This window comes from Aegilops tauschii, chromosome 5 (assembly GCF_002575655.3).
Source record: "Aegilops tauschii subsp. strangulata cultivar AL8/78 chromosome 5, Aet v6.0, whole genome shotgun sequence".
NCBI lineage: Eukaryota > Viridiplantae > Streptophyta > Magnoliopsida > Poales > Poaceae > Aegilops > Aegilops tauschii.
Window position 1 is genome coordinate 46,943,567 of NC_053039.3, and position 10,508 is coordinate 46,954,074.

At 48.5% G+C, this 10,508-nt stretch overlaps 1 protein-coding gene across 2 annotated transcripts; it reads left to right on the forward strand.

Moving 5' to 3' along the window:
- Window positions 1-7,272: 7,272 nt before the first annotated feature.
- LOC109759661 (uncharacterized) lies at window positions 7,273-8,454 on the forward strand. 2 transcript variants are annotated; one of them, XM_020318483.4, is made up of 3 exons: window positions 7,273-7,421; window positions 7,537-7,767; window positions 7,841-8,454. In XM_020318483.4, the coding sequence occupies exons 2-3, from the start codon at window positions 7,558-7,560 to the stop codon at window positions 8,180-8,182; spliced, it is 552 nt and encodes a 183-aa protein (XP_020174072.1). In that variant the 5' UTR covers window positions 7,273-7,421; window positions 7,537-7,557; the 3' UTR covers window positions 8,183-8,454. The 2 variants fall into 2 exon arrangements, with proteins under 2 accessions (XP_020174072.1, XP_040244267.1); XM_040388333.3 differs by having other exon boundaries at window positions 7,293-7,421; window positions 7,541-7,767.
- Window positions 8,455-10,508: the final 2,054 nt, after the last annotated feature.

The window sequence follows — 10,508 nt, forward strand, 5'->3', positions numbered from 1 at the left end:
CCACCCCGTCTCCCTCGGCGCGGTAACGCCACCGTCCGCACCGGTCTTCGTCACACTGTTGGGTTCTCCTCGCCTACTTCGAGCATCGCCGTCGCGCTCCTATCTTCGCCGCCGCCGCCGCTCTTCTTCGGCCACCGCTACTACCCCTGTAGCCGTCGCCGCCCGTCCACCCCCTTCATCTTCGTCCAGCACCAGCCCGTCGCCAGCGTCGCTGTCATCTACCCCAACCACTTCGTCTACTCTGACCACCGATGGCGACATCGACCCCCGCCGATTGCCGCCGCAACCGTCGTCTAGTCCTTCTCTGCTGGCCTCTCCGACTTCTCCGACATGACATACAGCTCGTGCAGGGCCCAGTCTACGCATGCCCGGTGCTGGCAACACCGATGCGTGCCTTCGTCCACAACGTGTCCCCGGGCCTGGCAAGCCTGGTGCGGCGCTTCGACAACTTTGTCTTCGTCCGTCTACGCATACCCGGTGCTGGCAACACCGGTGCGTGCCTTCGTCCACAATGTGTCCCCATCTTGGCAACACCGGCGCGACTCATCGTCAACAACGTCTCCTTCCCGGCGCACCACTACTTCGACACCACTGCGCCTATGACTAACTCGATGCCTCCTTGCGCCCGCGGCTCCACAGTGACTTCCTCGACACCGGCCACCCCGACTCGACATCGACCACGGCATTCTTCGCACGGCTACCTCGACCACGGCTACACCACCCTACGCTCTCGGCTACCTCGACATCGGCACAAAGGGTTATCATCCGCTTGAGCAACTCGTCGGCTTCCTCTACAGTCAACGCGTCCGCGACGCAACACCGTCCACGATGCTCCCGCTACGACTGGGGGATATCAGCCCGTCGGCTGCTATTCTCTCCAATCTGACCGTCCGCGACGCTCCTGTTGTCTGCGACGCTACCGCTACGACTACCGGGGGACGTTAGAGATATATTTGGGTTACTTGTATTTGGTAGTCTAGGATTGCAATCCGTCTCCTACCTTATCTCAAGAAGAGGCTTCTTGCCCTCCAAGTCTTGTACTCAATATATGCTCGCCCTCAAGGCTCAGTAATACATCCATCATATTCCACCAATCCCTCTCTCTCCCTTCTAACAATTAGTGATCTAAAAAGTCATATAAAAGTTTATGAATTGTTGTCGTCTTTGATGCAGTTGCATTTGATCTTTTCTCTATATGACCAGATATCATTAATATGCTTATTTATCCATCTTTGGTAAAATTCATCGAGTGATGTATGTTTGAATCTACTAGTGTACTGTTAATTGGATAGATCAACGATACTAGATAGTACTCCCTCCGTAACTTAATATAAGGTGTTTTTTTTAACAATTATAGTGTAAAAAGTGGCTTATATTAAGTTACGGAAGAAGTATCTGTGTAATGTGTTACCCTAAATTGTGGCCATCTTTCATGTAGCATTCGACCTTTTCTCCATATGAACAGACATCATTTATATGACCTTTTTTAGACGTGTGTACCAGGAGTGGTCAGTATGCCTCCTAATTCTAGAATAATGTTTTACACACATTTTGATAATAAGATCAACCCATGAATATTTTGTTGCCCATTAAGTTTATCAGCTGATAGAAAAGTCGGACTGTATGAGTGTGTATTGAAGGTGTTTGATGAAATGTTTTTTAGTGCCCAGGGACTGACACTATACACATCTAGCAACCTCCAATAGCCTGCGCATAATATCGATCTTAAGGTGTCACCTTCACACAACGTACACATGGAAACAACGTATATCATTGAGACGTTGGCATTGCGAGTTTCGGTGATGATGAGTTTATCTTGATGTCCGCCATCACAGTGGCACATGAGTGGAGGGGGCACATGCACATCCGATGCATCATGTTATTTAAGCGTTGTTAACCCATATTAGGAGTTCCTATGCCAGAATTCCACTTGATCAATTATAAACAACTTGATGTGCATATGTAACCTAATTTGAATTCTGGCGCAGGCTATATTAGTTTCATGGTTAAACTTAACTTGACGATATGTCATATGGTGGATTAGGTCGCACAAGTAGGGATCGCCGTACAGGGCCACCGGCTTCATCCTAGTCTGTAACAACCCATATGTAATGCCTACCTTAATTGTATCATCCATGTTGGACGTTGTAGAATTTGGTGTTGCCTCTTGTCATTGTTTTGCATCATGCATCATAATCATCTTTCCTTTGTTTGTGGCATATTAATTTTGTTGTGATCTTGTGTGGAACTCCTTCCCTTCATCTTCATCTTGCTCGTTCCAACCAAACCATCAACAATTTTCAAAAATCCCATCTCAAGCCTTTGCTTTTCTTTCTTTTTTCCAATAAATTGAAGTGGCATTTTTTCCTCGTTCAGATTAATGTTCACTATATTTCTATAGTCCCTACACCATGGCAAGACCCCAGCCCTCCAAATTTCAGCTCATTTGGGAATGATCTGGTTAGATTCAAAATTCATTGAAGTTTAAATTTTCAGTCTTTAAAATTGAGAGCATTTTAATTTAAATTGGGCATAATTCCAGGACTCCAAGAATATTTTCATTTCTACAAAATTCCCTCTCTACCCCTACCTTTCTTTTTCTTTTTTCTTCAACCAGAACATGGACAGACATGTGTAACCAGCAGTTTGCCCCTGGAAGACATGAGAATGACAACTAGATGCACAAGCACCACTTTCCCCTGGAAGACATGCATGGCCAGAGGAAGCTGCAGCCATGGCAGAGAGGTGAGCTAGAGGACAGAAACAACAACGGGGAAATGGGGGGGGGGGGGGGGGGGGGGAGGTAGCGGCTCACCTTGTGGCTAGAAGCACACATAGAGGACTAGGGAGGAGGGATGGCACCGAATTGATCATCACTAGGCGGCGGTCACGACGAGGAAGGACGGGCTTCGCTCATCTTCTTCGGAAAAGAGGAGGTGCGAGATGCGATTGGGGTGGGGTGGAGGGGAGCAAAGCGGCCGATGGTGTGAGGCAGACGTGCGACTCCATCCCCCCCGACGAGGGATGAGACCCTAGCGCCAGCAAGAGGTCAAACCCTAGCACCGCCGAGGTGTAGGGGGGACTAAAAGTGATGGGAGTCACGAGAATGGAATGGATAATATGCTTACCGAAAATATCCCTCAAATTCCCACCTAATAGTTGAGAGGGAACGCCTCCTTTGTTTGATTTTATTTTACCAAAAAAGCCCCTTGGGCCACCATATATTAATTCACATGAAGTTAGTGTATTCCATCGCATCTAGACCGTCCAATCCGGTTCGACAAATGACCCATATTAGCCGGAGGCACTGTTAAAGGACTCATCCATATGCATGTCAAGTTCTGGGGATATGGTTGAGAACTGATCAAGAGGGATTTTGGCATAGGAAGTAAATTGAAGATTGGCATTAAATGGGAACAGGGCCTTATAGCATCTATAGGAGATCCCCCAAAGTCATATTTGAGGGGAATTTTTTGTTTTGGAGATTTAAGTATCAGCTAGCAGATCCCACAAAAAGTTCAACCACTCAAATATGACCCCCCACCCACATCTCCTCAAGTTTAGTCCAATCGCAACCGTTCTCACTAAAAAGTAGGGAAAATGCTTGGCTCCCATCTGCCCATTGTAACCCGCGTTGCTGGCCATTCGCTGCCCCGGTGACAGTCAAAATGGAAACCTCAGCCCCTCCTCCACCTCTGCCTCGCGCGGGCACTCTAGTGAGCCTCCTATGCGACGAGAAATTTTACGGAAACAGGCAATAGCTGCTTCATCCAGTTCCATGGTCAGCGGCACTCCGCTAATCCCGGCGATCTTCCCCATGAGCAGCTCCCGCAGAAGAAAGCCAAAGGCGCGCAAATATGTCCTAGCCTTTTGTGGCCCACGCTGCCACATCGGTCACCGGATCGCTACCAGAGACGACGATGGTGGGCTTGCCATGCCAATAGAGGAGGTGTCCGGGTAGTCACCAAAGTGTGGCGCAGCCATCATCAAGGTGTGTGTCATGCAACTCGACTACTACGTCTGCATGGCGGCTGCCTCCTCATGCGCCTTGTTTTTTTTTTAGAACGAAGGCTCCAGAAAAGCCCGGCTTTGAATTAACAAAGCCATCAACCGGCCAGGATTACAGACTCGAAACCAACACAAGAAAGCGAAAAAAACGACAAGATACAGAGGTGCTGGACAGCAGCACACAAGCCTCACACACCCCAGCTAAAAGATAGAAAGGAGAACGCAGCTCGGGGATGTGTAGGTCCTCATTCACATACAAATCACCGGGGAGAAGGAGAAAGTCAGCACAGGAGCAGCAGTTCGAACGGCGAGGAAGGGCACGCCGTCGCCAAATCGCTAGCAGCCCCGGATTGCCATGTCCTCCCAGCTCCACTTGTCAAAGAAGACCCCTGTCTCCTCGCCTGGCTCGAAGGCGCCGATCCGTTGACAGTGTAGCAGTTCACCCTAGAACCTGGGAGGAAAGACACCGGCAGGCTGCATCTGGAAAGGAACCTAGCTCACCCGACTAGCCACCGAATGATCTCAAGGAGCAGAGCACCTCCCAACACCCACGGACTGGACACTTATGAGAAAGAGCTGCCGGGACGGAACGGACGGAGGAGCAGTAGCGTAGTGTCCCTGTAGGGATGAGCCACTAAAGAACTCGCCGCTGAACGAAGAAGACCAGCTACTGCCGCCGCTGCACACCCACCACATCGCCGAGAAGCCCACTGCCCACCTAGCTCCCAAAAACGGCGCCTTCAGGAAGGACGCGACGCCGGGGGCGCCGCCGCCGCCCAACAGAGTTGAGGTTTTCACCCGGGAGCCTAGAGGGGGATGGGGGGCGACGGATCTGACCTGAACGGCGCATCCAGGGAGGGGAACGGCGCCACGAGCGTCGCCGCCGCCAAGACCGACGAGGCCGGCCTGGAATTTCTCCCGGTCTTCGAATCCCCGCCACCACCACCCCAACGACGCAGGATCCGGCGACCCGCAAAGAGGCCGGTCAGATCTGGCCGGGGCGGAGCACTCGAAACAGGGGGGCAGGGGCGACCAGATCTGGCGCCACCGCGAGCCACAGTAGCCGCTGCCAGGACTCCCGTCCACCGGGGCACCTGCCATCCACACGGCCAGGATCGCCGGCCCACGCCTGCGCCACCGCCTGCCGCCGGGCCGGTGACGCCTCTCCGACTAGGGCCGCCGCCCTAGGGAACACGGCCCCCCACAGCAGGGCTGGGACGCCAGGGCCCCGCCGCCACCTTCCTCGGCGACGCCCCGGGCTTGCCCGGCGGCGGCCTCAGGCGGCGGCGAGGAGGAGGGGAGCAGAAAGGGGAGGCGGCGGAGCTAGGGTTTGGGGCCCCCGAGTCGCCCTAGCAGGGGCGACACGAGGGGGGGAGGGGGGGCAGTCGAGTGGATCCTCGTATACTTGGTGAGCTCATGCGCCTTGTCGAGCACGAGAACAACTGCGCTGACAATTTTCTCCTGGTACCCAGCGGTGCCCACAAAGCTGACTATTGGACAGTACTGGAAGACTAGTGGATGACGAGCAGGCAGCCACAGTGCCAGCGATACCCTAACTGGATGCTTCAAAGCCATGGTGAAGTACCAGTACACCATCGGCAGCAGCCCGCTGCATCAGATGCATTTTTAAGGATGGTTCACCGAGAACGACTGCCAAGGTGGAATTTTATAGCTATGTTCCTATGATGGTGCATTGGGATCGTCGAGGTGAAATTTTTTTGGGCGTGTGTACTAGGAGTGGTCAATATGCCTCCCAATTCTAGCATAGTTTTTTACACACTTTTTGATAAAAAGATCAACCCATGAAAATTTTCTTAGTGATTAATTTTATCAGCTGATTGAAAAGTCGGACTGTGTGTGTGACTGTGTGTGTGTGTGTGTGTGTGTGTGTGTGTGTGTGTGTGTGTGTGTGTGTGTGTGTGTGTGTGTGTGTGTGTGTGTGTGTGTGTGTGTGAGTGCTTAATTTAATGGTCAAACTTAAGTTGTGATCTTGTCATGTCACAGATTCTTCGAACCTCGGTTGGCGCTAAATAAAAGTTAGTTGTCCTAGCAAATATAGTTTAGAGGCATATGGTCATTTGATATGCGAGCATGTGACGGATTAGCATGCAAGCATCTTGATTTTTTTTCCCCAAGTGATAGATTTCCCATGTGTTCAGAAGAGATTAAGAAATGAAGATCTCACTTTATTAAAGCAAGGTTTTATAGATTTTAAGGTCTATAGTTTTGGGTTAGGCTTTAGGTTTTACAACAATATCTGGATTGTTACGATTAGAGTAAAGCCAATTCCTTCATAGGAGCTTGTCTCTTCCCGGTAAAGTAATGAGAAAGAAGGAAAACTAATAGAAAAGAAAGAGAAATTAAGCACTCGAGATAATGCCTTGAAAGCGTGCGTTGTTGGGAAGCACATGATGGCTCACCACTTTATGCCTTGATGGAGACGTGTCATCAATCCCATCACTTTCTTCCTTCTTTGGACACACTTTTCAAGTAGATGACAAGGGTCAACATGACCATGCAGACCTTTGGAGTCCCACCATCCATTCTCAACAAAAATAAATAAGCTCATGAATGATCTCGTGGAAAACCCAGCGTCATGTGGTAATACCTAATGTAACTCAAAGTTAAGGTTGCATCGGCTAAAGACATCCAAATCATGCATAAAAGAAGGATATTAAAAACAATGAAATGATTCGGTCAAAATGTCGTGGAACCTAGCTTACTAAAATTATTGCTTTGCTTACTCGCAAAAAAACAAAAAGAGTTTGCTTTGGCACCCGTCGTTAAGAGTGCTGTTACTAGGAATCATACCAGTTGAAAATGACCGCGCACGTAGCTAAAATGAGCTAGCTATTATTTTACGGCATGTCATGTGTGTGCTGAGGTTCACTCAAACTTTTGTGCATCTGTCAGCAATTAGGCTGGTTGTAATGATAGTATCATAGCTAGTATTATGCATGCCAACTAGACAATTTTGATGAGATGTCATAGAATTAAATGAAGAAAGAGAGGATTGAGTGTCATATCATGATACCGTATCATAATAAATGCTATACTATTATGTGTCATGCATGGCAATAAATAAAGTATTACATGATAGTAGTATATGATACTATGCATTAAGGAGATAATATCATACACTAATATCATATGCATGATACTAATATATGATACTTCTCATTACAACCAGCCTTAAGCATCCCATTGCATTGCCAAAGATGGCATGCCCTCTCCTTTGTCCACAGTCACATGCTCCTCTGTGTGCGCGCGCGCGGATCAATCGACACGTCGTGGTGGGCGCCCACACTGCGTCGCTTTGCTTCGTCTCGGCTCTTAAACAGCTCCACACCATAGCCTCCAGGCTCCAAGTACAGGAGTAGGGAAGCATCTCCCACATCATTCGACGAGCGGCGGTGAGTCCATCCCCTCCTCCTTCGTCTCCCCCTCTTCCTCCTTCTCCCCGTTCCCGGAGATGCTTCATTTTCTTGCTAATGCATCATCTTTTTCTTGTCCACTTGTCCTAACTAGCTAGCTTGGAGCCTTGGATCCATGGAGTCCCCGCAAAAGAAGGCTGGATCCATGGACGGCAGCGAGAAGACACCTCTTCCTCATCTGCTGCCGGTGACGGTGGCCAAGAAGACGCCTCGTCCGGATGTTGTCCGAGAGGTCAGCGAGTGGGTGCTCGTGACCGCCGGCATCTTCGTGTTCTCCTTCGGCTTGGCCTACGCACTCGTGCTCTTCCACGTCCCCTGCAGCCAGGTAAAGACGAGTCGGCTAGCTCTTCCACGTCGCTATTCATGTTCCTTCGCGTTCTGAATTTCCTCCTCCGCAGTCCTCCTTCTTTCTTCGGTGCGGCCAGCTGACGGATGCGGAGGAAGCTGTGGCGAACGCCCTAGGCATCGGGATGCTGTGCTGCGTCGCACTCCAGGCGGCCGCGGCGGTGCTGGCGCTGCGTCTCCAGTGCCGCCGTCGCTGGGTCCGCCGTGCCCTCGCCTACCTCGCGCTCGCGCTCGCCATCGGCGGCCACTGCTTCTACGCCGCGCTAGCCCGCCTCTTCCTCGTCGCCGACCCAGGAGACCTCTTCTTCAGGATCTGCTCAACCGTGGGCATCTTCGTCTGCGCGGCGGGAGACACCATCAGCTTCCTGGCCCTCATCCTCGGCCGCGAGGAGTAGGACTGGGGAGCAGGGCAAGCAGCGGATCATGTCTTGTGAGGTACTGATGATGAGTGACTGATCGAGTGCGTACGTAGACTATGCGTGAATAATTATGCTAGCTAGCTGCGACGCCCTGCCCTATGTGTGAATTTACTAGTGTGCTGCTAGTAGCCTAGTACACCGTACTGCCCTATATATGTGTGAATTTTGGTCGTCTTTGATGCAGTAGTATTTCCTCTGTAGTATGATCAGACATCATTTATATGCTTATTTATCCAGCTTCCGTATAATTGATGTTGGTCAGAATGTCACTGCAGTTTATATATATTCTCAAGTATATACTCCTATATGTTAACCACTGTTTTTCATGAAACCGCTGGCGTAATCCACTGGAGATTGTTGGGGTACAGTTAGCAAAGAAATTTAGCTTATAGTTCTATTTCAGCATACAGAATAATTTCAGTTATGCTTGTGTGCATATATACTGAGTGACTCACATGCATAATTAGCTTATCTTGGGTCTAGCTAATTCATGTTGGTGAAATTGGTACTGCACTTTATATTGATACACACATGCATGTTGTTTCAACTTAGGTTCCTAGTTTCAACTTGCTTGCTGATCGAGCAGTTTTCTAGAGTTGTGGAAATGCAACTTAAAGTTCCTACATGTTGCCTTCGGAGCAAGTGGGATTAGCCCTTGGTGCCTTCGGAGCACGATGACAATTGGAAGTGGTTCATCGGGGCGGTAGCGGGTAATAGTATTCTTCGTTCGGATCTATGATCTGGTTGAGCAAAAATCCCGCTATTTCCTCTTGAAGTGCTCATATGCGCTTCGTTGGTAGGAGCTTCTCCCGCACCTCATTGAACTGTTAAGAAGGAGATCAATATGCATGTGTATTAGTTGTGTGACTAGATATCGATAATGATGTAAAAATTATGAATAGTGTTCTGGCAAACATACCCATAGCTGTCTATCAGATTTGCTCCTTTCGGACACCATCATGCGAATGTTCTCGCAAACATAGTATGCACACAGATCAGTCCCCGGCGCCTGCTTCAGGGCCTTTACGAGAATGGAATTTAATCAGATAATAATTATAAAAGCATGATAATTAATGGTATTGAAACAAGAATTAAAGATATGATAGCTAGCTAGTACTACTTAATTACTTACCTTGGGCCGCAACCAATACAGCTTTTTTCTCCATTTACCTGGAGTCACCTTGATGAACTTTGCCCAAGCCCTGCCCGCCAGCAAAGAAAATGAATAAAGGGGTTATTAAATAGTTGATATCAGGAAATGATGAACTAATTTAATAGGCCGAGATATAGTTAATAATGATTGAAATTACCTGTCAACTATCCCCTTCACGATGGCGAAGTCACTTTCTTCCTTAAGTAGTGAGTCCAGTACTTCAACTGTTCCTTCATCAACTGTAATGACTAACAAGATCCAGTGGTACCTGCATGCGCACACGTTTGCATTTCTTAATTAAGCGGGCATGTGCACAACACTAATCAACTACCCTAAACCCTATACACTTAATTATTAACATCTAGCTAACTAGTAAGCTAAAACAGAATTTGTAGTACAAGACAGTGTGACTCACAGAAAGTTGTAAGGAAGTAGTATATCTTCATTGGTATTGAGGCGCTTGAAGAACTCTAGCATGCTTTCCTCTAAACTTGCTCGACAACTTGGAATTTTCCATGTGTATTCATTAACGGTATTTGGGTCAATGAACCCAATGCCATAGCGTCCAGATTTTTTCATACATTTTCATCCTGCATAATAACACAGAAAAGAATATAGTGAGGATAATTACAGGTAATGATTGATCAAAATGATCACTACAGCTAGCTTGAGACTTAAATTACAGAAAGAAATCACTTACAGACAATAGCAACTGACGATAGCTTTGTCGAGTGCATCTTGATTGAATAATTGAAACAGTTCTGTATACTCAACGGCCAGAGCTTTCTCATGGCAGTAATGCTCCTCCTTGACATTCACCATGAGGGACTCTCGATTGGAAATCTTGGTAATGTTTATGTACCATTGATGCAATTCATACATTCTCGTTAGGAGGTTCTTGACCTCGTCTGGCTTGACCCAAGGTTGGCCGCGGACATATTTTCGTTTTATTTCCTCCTCTCTAAGCCGAGGCATGGGCTCGATCTCGAGGAGTTGTCCAACAGTGATACCGAGCATTTCAGCCTGCATTATATGCTCCTCGATTATTACCAGATTGCCCAGCTGGGGAACGGTTTTCCCACATATATATAGGGCGCTGGTACTCTCATGTGTTGTTGGCACAACAAGCGGGGGGATCGATTGCGCTGC

What these genes read in the sequence shown, in the direction of transcription:
- LOC109759661 (XM_020318483.4), top strand. Translation starts at nt 7,558, where the DNA reads ATGGAGTCCCCGCAAAAGAAGGCTGGATCCATGGACGGCAGCGAGAAG. An exon ending in TCCACGTCCCCTGCAGCCAG is followed by an intron (nt 7,768 to 7,840) that starts GTAAAGACGAGT and finishes CCTCCTCCGCAG; the next exon opens with TCCTCCTTCTTTCTTCGGTG.